The 15810-nt window shown below is 40.4% G+C and overlaps 1 protein-coding gene across 1 annotated transcript in view; it reads right to left on the bottom strand.

Moving 5' to 3' along the window:
* Positions 1–8032: 8032 nt before the first annotated feature.
* LOC145415689 (peripheral plasma membrane protein CASK-like) overlaps positions 8033–15810 on the bottom strand; it is a 332311-nt gene continuing 324533 nt past the window's right edge. The window contains exons 8-10 of the mRNA XM_080284903.1: positions 15654–15776; positions 9468–9663; positions 8033–8172 (exon numbers count right to left, since the gene is read on the bottom strand). Coding sequence (XP_080141029.1) covers positions 8033–8172; positions 9468–9663; positions 15654–15776 — 459 coding nt within the window. The remainder of the gene's footprint in view (positions 8173–9467; positions 9664–15653; positions 15777–15810) is intronic.

The following is a 15810-nucleotide window of genomic DNA, read 5'->3' as shown; positions in this document are numbered from 1 at the left end:
CGAGAGAGAGAGAGAGAGAGAGAGAGAGAGAGAGAGAGAGAGAGAGAGAGAGAGAGAGAGAGAGAGAGAGAAAAGGGGGTGATGACAAACAGAGAAGGAAAGGTCAAACAAGAGAGAAAAAGGCATATGGGGAGAAGAAAAGGGAGAGGGACGCCAACAACGTGGTGAAGAGAGCTGAAGAGAGCGAGCTGACAGTATTAATGCAAAACAAACAAAGGAAAAAAGGAATATATGAAGGTGAGCCAGGGTGAAGGTGACGTGGAGGGCCCTGGGTAAGACAAGAAGCTTCCTAACACCTCTTCCTTAGCGATTTATTTTTGGCTACAACATCTTAATATTCTTTCGCATGTTAATTGTATCCTTTGACATAAATTTCATCTTTTAACGTAGGCCCGATAATGTATAAATAAACTCTCTCTCTCTCTCTCTCTCTCTCTCTCTCTCTCTCTCCTGTGAACGATAAACTTTGAAATAATGCGTAAAAGTGAAACCATATGCATTTGATAGTGATAATAATTCAAAATCACTCGTCCATGTATCATAATGTTTCATAGCATAGAGGAGCAGAAAATTTTTTAGTGTTTATCCAAGGTGGAAATATCTAGGGAAAATACAGAGAATAAATCGGTTAAGAAAAAGTGTTAAGCAATCGCCCAAACCACTTAAAATCCGATCAAGGGTGTCTACAGAAGCAAGTGACTGGGAAGAAAATGAGAGAGAGAGAGAGAGAGAGAGAGAGAGAGAGAGAGAGAGAGAGAGAGAGAGAGAGAGAGAGAGTATAGATGTTTACCTACCTGACTTTTACCTTTCCAGAATTTTCACGTGTGGGACAGGTTGAGAATTGGACTCATTTTGATTGTTTTTTTTCTTTTTATATACTTTTTTCAAAGTCAAAATTTACCCAAGAATTAGCTCATAAAATTAGTATATCAAGTCCTGGGGTAACCTGTAAAATTGTGCAAATAAATAAAAAAACAAAGAAAAAAAATATCCAGCCATGGCTATTCGCACGCCTTACACCTTCCTACAGTCTCCCGATATCCGCAGCCAGGGTGTGAATAGCCTCGCTTTACGCACCCAATATCAGGGAAGGGAAAATTCATGTATGCACCTCATTTGGGGACTGCGGAACGAGAGAGAGAGAGAGAGAGAGAGAGAGAGAGAGAATCTGAGTCATTTAAGGAGCTGTATTGGAAGTCAAAGATCAAGCCAGAAAAAAAAATTAATCCTATTGTTTTATAAGCTACACACACAAAATAAAAATCTAATCCTATTTTTATGCTACTTAATCACCATAAAAATTAGCAGAGAAATTTATCAATGTTTTATGCCCGCGTGGAGACCATCTTGCATTCCCTTCACAATACTGGAAATCCTTCATGTCCACTTCTATTCATTTTCATTCATTTCTTTTGTTCATTCCCTTTGATTCATTTTTTCACTCCCTTTTTATTTTTTCTAATTATTTTTCCACCAACTTCATTACCTCTTTTACCTTCATTCATTTCCTTTCTTGATTTCTTTCACTAATTTTGTCACTTTTTTTTTTTTACTAAATTCACTACCTCTCAAACTTTTCTTCATTTCCTTTTTCCATTCCCCTTTTTTTTAGTTTTCTTTATTCATTTTATTCACTTTTTTATAACAAATTCATTACCACATCTGTCATTCACTTCCTTTTATTCCTCCTTTATTCACTTCGTCTCTATTAATTTTCTGTCACTTTCATTCACTTCTACCTACTGTTATTCACTTTCATTTTGTGTCACTTCCTTTCACTCTTCTCATTCACTTCCTTTTACTCATCTCCTCTTATTCATTTCCATCTCTTCACTTCCTTTTATTCATTTCCTCTTATTCACTTCCTTCTGCTCACTTCCTCTTACTCACTTCCTTCTGCTCACTTCCTCTTACTCACTTCCTTCTGCTCACTTCCTCTTACTACCTCTTGCTCACTTCCCCCATTCACTTCCTCTTACTCATTTCCCTCTATTCACTTCCCCTTAATCACTTCATCATACTCACTTCCTTCTGCTCACTTACTCTTACTCACTCCTTTCATTCACTTCCTTCTTTTCATTTCCTCTCACTCACTTACTCTCATCGCCAACGCATACCAAGTTCCTCCTCTCTCTAGTCTCAAAATCTCTCTTATTTCTCTTCCGTCACCTCCTTCCTTCTCTCTCACCATTTACCTCTTTATTTCTCTCTCTATTTTCCTCCTTCTCTCTTCCATTCCTCTTAAATCTCCTCTCTTTTCTCTTCTCATTTCTTAACATGGGTCTTGTTACATTTGTCTTTTCCTTCATTACATCTTTTCATCTTTCTCATTTTCTCTTCACTTTCTTACTTCTCTTCTCACTTCTCTTCCCTTCCCTTCTTCTTCTTCTTCTTATTATTATTATTATTATTATTCATTCTCCCGTTATGCCTTGTTTCTTTAACCCCCCCCCTCTCTCTCTCTCTCTCTCTCTCTCTCCTACCTCATTACCTCCTCGTCATCTGATCCCGGCAAGCTCTCTCTCTCCTCCCTCCATCCCTTCCTGCCAATATCCTCTCCTATGGTCAATCCCCCCCCCCCGTCTCTCTCTCTCTCTCTCAATGATACAGCCACATCCTTTCCGTCTAAACATGAAGTACTTAGACGTGAAAAAGAATTATTATGCCTAGAGTGACAAAAACTTCATATACGGAAATTTTAAAGAAGACGCAGAGTTAGACCAAGATGGAACGAAACGATGTGAGAAAATGTGAAAAAAAGAGACACAGAAGTTGAAAATACCAAACAGAATAAAATGAATATAGTCTGGAAATATATGAGAAAGAGTATGTCTGCCCCTCTTCGTAATCTGATAGGCAAAAGAACGACTCATTATAAAAGGTAAGGATGAAGGAATTGGTGAATGATTAAGCTGTGGGATAGAGCTGAGAATTTAACTGTGGAATGGCGTTGAGAATTTACCTGTGGAATGGCGCTGAGAATTAAACTATGGGATGGCGTTGAGAATTTGACTATAGGATGGCGCTGAGAATTAAACTATGGAATGGCGTTGAGAACTTACCTATGGAATGGAGTTCAGAATTAAACTATGCGATGGCGTTGAGTATATAACTATGGAATGGCATTGAGAATTAAACTATGGGATGGAGCTGAGAATTTACCTGTGGAATGGCGTTGAGAATTTACCTGCGGAATGGCGTTGAGAATTTAACAATGGGATGGCGTTGAGAATTTGAGTATGGGATGGCGTTGAGAATTTATTATTACACACGTCTTGTATTCAGAGCATGTAATTTGTCTTGCTAGATCTTTCTCTTCCTTCCATCAACAGGTCTCTCGTTATGGCCATATTATCTAGGCTTTTATCTATACTTCCTCTGCCTCCTTTCTTATCTCTCGCCTTCATCACATCTTGCTCGTTTGTCTGGCTCTTATCTCGCTTCTGCCCCTCTCTCTCTCTCTCTCTCTCTCTCTCTCTCTCTCTTTCCTCTCGCCATTTGTCTATCTCTCCACTCAGGTCACTTCCTCTCCATTCGCCTGTCTCTCTGTTCTCCTCTCTCTCTCTCTCTCTCTCTCTCTCTCTCTCTCTCCACTGCCTTCCGCTTCCACCACCTTCATCACTCTCACCTTTCTCACCGGCGCCATTAACTAACTTACACCTTAATTTCTCCTTCCTCCATGAATTTCTTTTCGATTTTCTCTCCTTCTCCTACCTCTTTCCTCCCCGTTTATCTTCCTCTTTCCTCCTCGTTTATCTTCCTCTTTCCTCCTCGTTTATTTTCCTTTCCTCTTTCCTCTTACTTCTAAATTCGTTTTCTAGAACAGCTTGTACAGTATAGTCCCCCCTGTTTTCTCTTCTCTCACTCTTTTTCTTTATCCTTTTAATACAGTATCTACCTTATAAACCACATTCTTCTTCTGTCTACTTAATAATTAAATATTTTCTCTCTTCGTCCCTCTACCTGCCTCATTTTTTTCTCTCTCCCCCACCATTCTCACTTCTCTTTTAGTGACTCTCTTTTTCTCTAATAAATCACTTCATTCTGATTAACTATTTCTTGTATTCTTGCTACATGTGGATGACATTACTTAGGTGAAAGAAAGAGAGAGAGAGAGAGAGAGAGAGAGAAACTTCAGCCTACAGTCCACCGGGTTCACGTTTCAAAGATTTTCCCTAATTTATCTCTCTCTCTCTCTCTCTCTCTCTCTCTCTCTCTCTCTCACATCTTCCTGTCTCAAAAATACCTCCCACATTCTCTCTCTACCTTTCCCTACGCATTACCAGATCCTCCTTCCATCTCAGTATTTCCCTCCTTATCTCCATCTTGATACTACTCCTCTGCACATAGGTTACATTCTCTCTCTCTCTCTCTCTCTCCCTCTCTCTCTCTCTCTCTCTCAGCGGGAGTACCCATTATGTTTTCCTTCCTTACTCTGACCTACACACTCGTCTTCCTTATGCTTCTTCAAAATCATCACTTACCTCGAAGAATAAAGTTAGTCATTCATTCCTCATACATCCATGGTCATGATCACGTTAATTACTACTGTACTGAGTTTTCGGAGCTTAAATAAAATGATCTTGCAGTGGTTAATGTAATGTTTTGATTGTACTTTTTGCAACATTATTTCAGTCCCTTACTATTTTTTAAGAAACTTATTGGTGTTAAACTATATTGCTATTGTTGCTACTTTTTTTTTTATGTTTTTATAGACCTATGCACAGGCTCTCCACTAATAAAGGAATATTAATATTAACCAAGAAGCTGGAAATGTGAATGAAAATAATTAACCTTGATATTCGAGATGTAAATGCTGTAAATCATTCCTTGAACTGCACTTCGTCACCCATATTCCTTCCAAGATTACGGGCAGCGTCTTTAAATTCCCTTTCCTCCTTTTAATTCTTCCTTCCCTGCGACTCATTCACCCCATTCCCTTCACTTCTAACTTCCCTAATGCCTCAAAAGTTCCACCTTCTCGTCCTCATTACCGTTGGTCGACTAATAAGTGAAGCATAATTTTTTCTGCAACTTTACCTTCCTCAAAATCCTTTCCCTCTTTCTGTTCATTCCTGCAATTCATCCATCCCTTTCCCTTCCCTCCCTTCCATCCCAGCTCCATCCTCTCGTGCTCTTCTCTGTTACCTTCTTCAAACTCTTTTTCCTCCTTTCTAGTTCTTCCTCCCTGCGACTCATCTATCCTTGTCCCTTCGCTCCCCAACCACCTCTTCAAACTCCTCTTCTCTTTTCCAGTTTTTTGTCCTTTTCCGTCTGGCATTTCATTTCATTTCATTTTTTACCACTGTTTCCTTCCTTTTTATTTCCTTCACCCATTCTTTCCTCCCTCATACAGAATGCCCAATGTCTCAGAAGCTCCACTCTCTTGCATTCATTAACTTCACCTTCCTCACAGTCCCTCTTCTCATTTCACGTTCTCCTTTCCTCAGACTCATCCACTCCTTTCTCCCTCTCCCTAGTGCCTTCCTCAAACTCCTTTCCTCCTTTCTTCTTTCCTGTGATTCGTCCTTTTCCTTTCACTCCCCTTTTACCAAACCAAACTCCCTTTCTCCTGGTAATTCTGTTCCTTTTCCACAAGTCATCAACATCTGTCTCCCTTCCACCCTCTAATCCTTTTCTGTGACCTCTCCACCCCTTCCCTTCCCTCCTCTCTACCCTCTGCTCCGTTTCTGTGACTCATCCACCCCTTTCTATTCTCTCCCTCCCCTCCTAATTCCTCATTCATGCCCTCCACCCTCTCTCCTTCATTACCCTCTTCTCTAATTAAGGTTAACGTGCCGAAAATAGGTCATAAAAAGGGAGGTATAAGTTTTCAACCTTGTTCATACTCCAACAGACTCCTAATTTCTTCTCTCTCTCTCTCTCTCTCTCTCTCTCTCTCTCTTGATTCTGCTTTTTATGTAAAAGTTTCTGTCCCTTTGCTTTTTTCTTTATTAACCCCTTCACTCTGTCAAACTTATTATTTACCTGCAGAAAGTAAGTTATTCTCCTATGTCATATGTTCATGTTCTCTGTAAGTACTTCCTACCTTTTGTGTATCTCTTTCCTTTAAAATCATATTGTTTCTTATGTGGAACTTTCACTGTTTTAGCCTCTTTTCTTATCACCCTCGTATCTAAGACTTATTTGCTGTGAATAACCTCTCCTCCCATCTCTTCCTGGTCTGTTTAAATCGCTTCATTGCGATGACACATTTGGTTCATTATACTCAGATTACCACCAAAAGATTCTATTCAAGCTGAAATAGCTTCTAGTAATGAAAGAGTTTATTTATGCAATACTTAACTCCACGAAGTCTAAAAGTATCTAACAATCTAAATATAATTGTTTGGAGAATGCAAGAACTTTACCAACCGTATCCCCTGAACGGATTATGGACAACTTCAGCCTGCAGTCCACCGGGTTCACGTCCAGATGAGCCTGAGGATGCAACAACAAGAACAACAACACCTACTACCACTACTACTATTACTACTACTATCACTGTCCTTCTCCCATTATCCTGCCGCTCATCCCCTCCATCTGCCTTCCTCTTCTCCCCTCTAAGGAATCTGCTGGCCAGGCTAATAGATTTCTCAGGGATAGGGCACGACCACCCTTCCCTGCTGTACACACGGCTTACGAGGTGCGGTGTAAACAATATTATACGTTAAATTAACCCTTAATGATGATAAATTATGTAGGCAACGCACGCAGGCATGGAGGATGGCGAAAATGTAAAGCGATATCTCAGGACATGAATAAAGTTGGTGAGATGATTTTAGATGGTGAAGATGTGAAGTCTCTCCATAAGTGCCTGTACAAGGGCCTGTATGAGGGCTAGTATAAGGGTCAGTATAAGTGCCAGTATAAGGGACACAACAGCAACCATCAAGCTTGACCAACTTCGTCTCGACGTTGTTTTAGTTTTAAGCATTAACAATTGTGATAAAAAATAAGAAAATACGTAACTCCTCAAAAGAAAAAAAATCGATTTATACATCAACATCATAGCTACCGTTAATTAACATAGCTGTCATGATGGACTGTTATAAAAAAAAAAAAAATTGAAATTTATAAACTGAGAAGACAGTTCCTCTGAAAACATGATAAATTACATAGTACAAATGAATTACGATGGAGTACACCAAGATAATATGTAATAATTTGTCATATAATGTGTTCACACTAAGAATCCAATGTTTTTTTAAAGTAACCTGATGCACGCTGAAGATTTTTTTTTTTTTTTCAGGGACAACAGTTTTCTCCACATAACGAAGCATGAAACTATTAAAACGTTACACCCCCACAGGATCTAATACTTGTTATGCCACGTTGATAAATCACTTCTAATTTTCAATAATCCTCTAATCACCAATCATCACACCAATGCCCAATGCCTGTCCCCTAATTACCCCAGTACAGTATATCACAACAGTTATGGTACAAATGTCAAAACAAGTGATGTCGAGTGGAAGGTGTTGGGGAGCTCTCTGTTGGTATGTACATGAATTAATTGAAATGTATCTGAACTATCTGGCATGTGCATGAACTAATGAACCCCTGAACAATTCTTACATCCTGGGTAGAACATTAAGAAAAAGTCCAATACATGATCATTTACAAACGCACCGATGAACACTCTACTTACCGTTAATGGAGACAATCTGGCAAAACAAAGATGAAAACACTGCAACATAAGCAACACTAAAAATAGCCACTGCAATAATATCAAAATCTGTCATGGAAATTGGCAGTTTTAACCTTTACGCTTATATTAAAGTCAATAAAGTTACTGAAGCTATTATTTATCCTTTTCTTTATTACCTACTTCATTATATTTATTTGTAACTAAAGTGGGAACCTTAGTGTTGCAGTTTTAAGATTTATGCCGGTGCTAAATTATATAAAGTGGCTTTCTATTTACCTTTTTATTTATTATTCATTTTTATTTGCATTCTATTTATCCTTTTATTCATTATTCATTATTTTTTATTGGTATCCGGGGACCTTAGTGTTGCTTACGTTAAACCTAAGACGCTGTACTCACGTCAAGAAGTGCGTGGAGCTGTCTATCCTCGAGGACTGACAGGAGGAAGTCCCTGTCCTTGACGGGGCACTCCTGCAAGCACTGTATGTCGTCTAGGGAGTCCAACACCACGCTCACTGCTCCTGGGGGCATTACGACACTCACACACACACTGCACAGGGGGGATACTACACGCACATATATACAGAGCACACACACACACACACACACACACACACAGACCATACATCCGGGCTCAATTAAACACAGTGATAATCATGAACGTACAGATATAAAAACAGACTGATTGATATGTATTATATATATAGCTGCCCTTTCCTCTCCTCCATCCCTCTTTCCTTCCATCCTCTTCTGTCTTCCTTTCCTTCATTCTTTCCTTGTCCTTCTGCCTATGGGCAACTTTACACTCCCTCTTCTGTCTTTCTTTCCTTCATTCTTTTCTCTTCCTTCTGCCTGTGGGTGACTCTACACTGAGTGACAAGCCAAATGGTTTCCTGTACACCAGGAAACCATTTACTACGCTGGGTGGTAACCATATAACCAAATTTTAGCGCCTGGTGGTTTAGTGGGTAATTATTGCGCTCCAATCGGATTGAGCCGGTGAAGGTTTATATCCAAGGGATGGTTGGGGCTGATTGCTCGTGTAATGCCACTCAGGGATGAGTGGCTTTACACGACAGAGATGTCGGGACCAACTGCCTAGCCCCGGGCTCCTACGCTCCTCATGGGGCAATGTAGGATTGGATGATAGATAGATAGATAGATAGATAGACTGATGGACAGACAGATAGAAAGATATGCACAGAAATTACAGCACACTCAGCACCAAGTACACACAGGATCACTGGTTGCAATGCATTTTATTTTCAGGACATAATAATGATGGCCATTAATGATAAACCAACGATCTAACACAATTTAATGCAGAGGACTTTCTCAATAATCATTCCTTCCCTAACGCAAGCAGTGACGCGCGATTCAGTTAATTTAGGTACTTGTTTTGTATGATTTGTTAACATTAAGAATCCTGTATATTACCATCGTCGTCGTCATAATAAATAATAATAATAATAATAATAATAATATAAAACTATTATTATTATTATTATTATTATTATTATTATTATTATTATTATTATCCTGGACATTATTTATATTAATTTTGCATCGATAAATATTACTTGAATAACCACAAGAGGGTACTGAAATGTAATGCACAGAATAAATCGCAGAGAAAACGGTACCACGAAACCTCTTATCTTACCTAGATGCTAGATAAAATAGAAGAACGCACAGCACTGTCTTCTATACCACTCACATGCATAAAAAGCAAATAAGAGGCTGATGAATTTTAATGTGCAAAATAAATCGCTAAAAGAACGGAGCAACGATCCAACACCCCCTCTAGGATACCCACCAGTGCTGCAGACATCATCCTCGGTGGGCAGCTCGGCGGTGTAGGGGTCGAGGGAGGGGTCGCTGTAGAAGGAGGTCCAGCGAGGGGAAGACACGGCCGCAAGTACCGCACCTTTCAGCTTGCGACGTGCGTTCATCTTGCGCATCTCCTCCACGGTCTGGTGCAAGTGGGTTCTGGACGCGTTCTTGTCGCGGTCCTGCGCATGGGGAGAAGGTATGGGTATTAGTGGGTGTAGGTGTATTAGTGGGTGTATTAATAGGTGTATTTGTAGATGTATTAGTAGGTGTTTAATTAGGTGTAGGGGGATTAGTAGGTGTATTTATAGGTGTATTAGTGGGTGTTTTATTAGGTGCTGGGGGGTTAGTAGGTGTGTTTGTAAGTGTATTAGCAGAGGTGTTTTATTAGGTGTAGGGGGATTAGTGGGTATAAGTAGGTGTATTATCAGCACAGACATACAGAAGCAAAATTATCATCGTCAACGTGTCAACAAGTGGGTTGGTGGTGGGTTAGTGACCCTCCCCGTAAAACAACTCAAAGACAAACGGCCACCCCTTGCGGGATTATGGCGTCTGGCTATAGATAGATAAGACAGATACATTGATAGATAGATAGACAGATAGATAGATGGAGAGATATACAAAATTATCAACTTATCACTACTGTCCTCCAAATAATGCTCTTGAGTACCTTATCTTTCTTATAATTATGTACTACGCCATCTATTACTCATCACCTTTACCTTCCACTTCTTAAGACGCACACTATCTAAATACACCTTTACCGATGTCGCAGCAACTTTAACTTCTACCATCTACCACCAAAATCAACATAAAACTTTAACCATCGCCACTACAACTAATACCACAACCAACCAAACAACAACTATCGGTACTACCACCATGACTACAAGAACGACCACTACTACCACGGAATCAACAACTACTACAACTACAACCACCAAATCGACTACCACCACCACCACAGCCACAAGTACAACCACCATCGCAGCCAATCACCACAACCACCACGAGTACAGCCACAACCAAAAGAACAACAAACACTACCACATCTTCCATCACTAAAACTACCACCACTTCCTCTACTACCACCACCACACCAACCACCACAACTACCAACACCACACCTACCACTACTACCACAACTACCACCCCCATCACTACCACAATAAGTGTTCCGGGGCAGCATCCATCCAAAATCGATTAAGTTTCACATTTCCCAATAACCCAGCCGCCTCTCCCCTCCTGGGCACGCGGACAGATAGAGTACACAGTGAACAGAGGGAGGGAAGGAGGAAAAACATGGAGATAGAGGATAGATAGACAGATAGATAGATAGTAGATAGACTGATAGATACATTAGGGGGAAAAATACACACACACACACATACACCTAACCTCATAACCATTCCTCTCTACCTCAGCCACACCTCGTCGACCAATTCTCATAAACACACCTCAATCTAACCTCATAACCATACCTCTCCACCTCAACCACACTTCCTCCACCCTTCTCCCAACCACACCCTACCTCTCTACCTAACCCTACCACCTCCATCTAACCTCCTAACCACACTCTCTCCACCTAACTTTTTACCCTCAAAACCTTCACATATCTTCAAAGGCAAGACGCCCTCCCTCTTGAAGACTGACCTAAGATCCTTCGCCATACCTTAGACCTCTATGAAGAATTGGAATTTCAGATTAGGCGGTGTAGAGTAGTTTCCTGGCTGGCTTTCTTTCTTCCTCCACCTCTCTCTCTCTCTCTCTCTCTCTCTCTCTCTCTCTCTCTCTCTCTCTCTCTCATCTTAGGTCTGGCTTTTGTTAGATAGGTATTTATTTATTTTCTCTAATCTCACTCATATTTATCTCTTTTTTTCCCGTTTCTCAATTCTCTCTCTCTCTCTCTCTTTCTCTCTCTCTCTCTCTCTCTCTCTCTCTCTCTCTCTCTCTCTCTCAAGAGTACGCTCCTAGTCTCCGGTGCACCTAATTTCCTCTTCATACATTTTTTTCCCATCTCACCCAGAAGCCTTTCCCCCCCCCTCCTCCTGCTCCTGCTCCTCCTCCTCCTCTTCCTCCTCCTTCTCCCCCTCCTCCTCCTCCTCCAGCCTATTTATTATTCATTACACTTTTCCTTTCCCTAGTTTTCCTGTGTCAATTCCTCTCTCCCAGTCCAACTCTTAGTCTTATACTTTCCTCTCTCTCTCGCTCTCTCTCTCTCTCTCTCTCTCTCTCTCTCTCTCTCTCTCTCTCAAGTATTCGTATTTTTTCTCTTCCTCTCTGAAATCATCCTTGTTATTTTCATTTTCTCTTGTCTACTACTGTACAGCTCTTCTGGATATTACATAAACATTAACTTTTAAGACTTTTCCCTCTTTTCCTGACTGTTTCCTTCTTACTCATCTTTTCCTATATATTTTCGTCAGACATATCTTTCTCTTTCTCTGTTGTTCACCATCCCTTCCATCATTTCACTTTGTTATTTTTTTCTTTTCCTTTGCTTTCTCCCCTCTCACCTTTTATTCTCATTCAGTCCTTCTTCATCACTTTCTTTTAGTCCCTCTTTCTTTGGCTTCTTTCTTGTGTCCTATTACTTCCTCTCTTCCTAAGTATACTCTCTCTCTCTCTCTCTCTCTCTCTCTCTCCTATTACACAATGCTGTTTCTCGTAAGCTTCACCTTCCTCATCTCTCCCAGCATCCTCTCTCTCTCTCTCCCCCCCCTCTCTCTCTCTCTCTCTCTCTCTCTCTCTCTCTCTCTTCAAACAGCTTATGCCAGGGACGGGATTTACATATTGGAATCAATTTAATTCAGTTGAAATTCAGGGATAGAGTGGTGAGCTCAGGCGAAGAAAAGGGATAAGGAGAAATGGAGGTAATGTGAGGGAAAACTGGAAGAAAGGAGGAGAGGGAGGAGGAGGAGGAGGAGGAAAAATGGTGGCAGAAGAAGGAGGAGAAGAGAAGAGGGATAAGAGAAACAGGAAAGATGAAAGGAAAACAAAAAACGGAGGGAGGAGGAGAACGAAGACGGGAGGGAATGGAGGGAGGGCGGAGAAGGGAGAGGGGAGAGAATGGAGGGAGGGAGAGAGGAGAGAGAGGACGCCAATGCAGAGGCAGAGAGTAAGTGGAGAGGGAAATTGAATTGTGAGGGGAGAGGGAGAGAGGTGAAGGAATAAGAGGTTGGGTATGTTAGAGAGAGAGAGAGAGAGAGAGAGAGAGAGAGAGAGAGAGAGAGAATAAAGATGGAAAATTCAAATACACGACTTTCTCACAAACCTAATGAAAAGTCACTGGAAGAATTAAAAAGGGGTGCTGAAGAGAAAATAAATTATGTGAAAAAATTACATAAAGACGAAGAGAAATATAAGTACAACTACTAAAGGACGAAAAATATGAGAATACGCATAAGGATGTGTATTCGTAAAAAATGTCAAAGTGAATGCAAATTAAAAAAAAAAAAAAAAGGAAGAAAAAAATTATTTGTAGAACGAAAAATCTCAAAAATAAAAAAAAATCTATAAAAGTATTCATTTTTTCGACTGAACTTTTTTCTTTTCACAATTTTGCTGATACGTGACGATTTTTATTTATTTACTGATCTACTTATTTATTATTATACTTCATTCCATTTATTTTGCCTTTATTAAACCCCTCCGTCTTGAAGTCTCTCCCCAGCTGAATAAAATCGTCCGGAGATGAGCAGAAAAAACAGGTTGCAGAAAAGAGAGAAAAAGAAAATTATAATGAAAACTGATGGAAAAGAAGGATATGTAGAATTCCATGAAGATGAAAATAAGCATTAAAAAAAACACCACAAACTGACGATTAAATGACTCTCTCTCTCTCTCTCTCTCTCTCTCTCTCTCTCTCTCTCTCTCATTCTAGGGCTTGTCACATTTAGAATTCTGTCTCTCCGTCTGTACACTTGTTCTTTGCGTCATGTTCCCCTCACGCTTTCTCTCACTCTTTTTTCTTTCTTTTTTCTTTTCCACTTAGCCTCTCTCTTCCTGTGAGCCTGTGATTTTTCTGCCACTAATTAATACCCGTTTTATTTAACAGGTGATTCATTGCTGTCGCTTTACGATTTTGGGACAAGTGCAGCTCGCCTCTTATACATGTCACTCTCAACCACATCAGCTTCTGTCTTTACATCTCATCTTAAGGAAATCTGGCATCGAACCTGGCATAATAATCAATAGAAAGGCTCTAGCATTATAATTACTCAAAAAGGATACACGTTTACTGCACCACACTTCTCAGTTCATAATAAAATTGTTGTATTGACCGAAGAAAGCCCCTGTATGTACATTAAACGAATTCATTTTATTTTGTCTCAACTCAAAAGCTCTTGTACTGACTGAAAACCAAAAACTGAATCTGTCCAAACCGAAAGCTCTTTGAAGAACTGATTAACTTTACATCTGCCGGCACTAAAAAGCTCACACAATTTTATATTCGTTTTTTTCGGTATTTTGTGTGTTCAGGTGAATGCATTTTACAGAAGTGACAATCTTTCTCCGTTCCACGACACTCCTCAGCTTTTAAAATTATAACCACACAAACATAAGCTTCATTTCACATATAAGCTTGACCTGCCCCTCGAAATGGTCACATCAACTCGAACAATGACCCGTGATTTCAAGCCGTTTCAGCTTTACTAATATTCAAGCTTTACTAATACTTAAGCTTCACTTATATTTAATGGCCCCGTCGCTGCACAGTGCCAGTGTTTTTATTATTTTTGAAACCGCCGCTCGAGTTGGTCATCTGAATCTCATTACTAATACATCCTTTATTTCAGCCCGACAAGTTTCCTTTATTAGAGAACAAGAGGGAATTTTGCTTTATTTTTTCCTTTAACAGATCAATAAAGGAGATATAAACACTGTCCCCAATCCTTTACTCACGAACAGTAAGGTAAGTAATTCTGGTATTATTTTATTTTCCTTAACCTGTTCAATAAAGGAGGATTATCACTGTCCTCCAGCTTTTTATTCAAGATCAATAAGGAAAGTAATTTTAGTGTTTTTATTTTTCCTTTACGTGCTCAATAAAGGAGAGATAAAGTGCCACCAACCTTTATTCATTAGCAATAACGTAAATAATTTGGGTATCCCTTTATTCTTCCTTTACCTATTCAATAAAGGAAAGATAAACAATGTCCCCCAACCCTTTACTCATGAACAATAACAAGTAATTTGAGTATAACTTTTTTTCTTTACTAGATAATTAAAGAAAAGATAATCCTGTGTCTTAAAAATGTGACCAAATTTTCACTTTAATTAATCCCTGACCTAACACGTCTTTTATTAATCTCTTGTTCCTATCCATTTCTTAAACTCTTTCTTCGCAGTTCTTAAACCCTGAACACTTCTTTGGTTCTGTACTCACCCTACTTCTCCTCACCCTACTTCCCCTCACCCTACTTCCCCTCACCTTACTTCCCATCACCCTACTTCCCCTCACCTTACTTCCCCTCACCTTACTTCCCTTCACCCTACTTCCCCTCACCTTACTTCCCCTCACCCTACTTCCCCTCACCTTACTTCCCTACACCCTACTTCCCCTCACCCTACTTCCCCTCACCCTACTTCCCCTCACCTTACTTCCCCTCACCCTACTTCCCCTCACCTTACTTCCCATCACCCTACTTCCCCTCACCTTACTTCCCCTCACCTTACTTCCCATGGCCCTACTTCCCTTCACCCTACTTCCCCTCATCCTACTTCCCATCACCCTACTTCCCCTCACCTTACTTCCTCTCACCTTACTTCCCCTCACCCTACTTCCCCTCATCCTACTTCCCATCACCCTACTTCCCCTCACCCTATTTCCCCTCACACTACTGCCTTGACCTTAAATCTAGTCCAGTTGTTCTTACTTTGACCTCGTTTCTACTTCACTTGACCCTGTTTCTGTCCCCCTTGCATCGTTAACTGACCTTGCTTCCTATTCTCTCTCTCTCTCTCTCTCTCTCTCTCTCTCTCTCTCTCTCTCTCTCTCTCTCTCTCTCTCTCGTGTGTGTGTGTGTGTGTGTGTGTGTGTGTGTGTGTGAATAATTCTGTAGCTGAGTCTGTCTACCAATCAATCAATCACTCAGTTATTTATCTACCCATCTACGTCTATCTATCATCCATCTATCGATCTACCCATCTATCTGCTCTCACTGACCTTGACCCAGCGGTGGTTGAGCGCCTCCTTGACCGTGATTCGCTCGTTGGGGTCATAGGTCAACATGCGACTGACCAGATGCTTCGCGTGGTCACTCACACACTCCCACGTCGGGGTGTTAAACTGTGGGGAGAAGAGAAATTTTTTAAGTGGGGGT

The sequence above is a fragment of the Coenobita brevimanus genome, chromosome 103 (assembly GCF_032717465.1).
Source record: "Coenobita brevimanus isolate Jiangsu-jjx chromosome 103, ASM3271746v2, whole genome shotgun sequence".
Classification (NCBI taxonomy): domain Eukaryota; kingdom Metazoa; phylum Arthropoda; class Malacostraca; order Decapoda; family Coenobitidae; genus Coenobita; species Coenobita brevimanus.
This window is presented reverse-complemented; position numbering and strand designations above follow the sequence as displayed.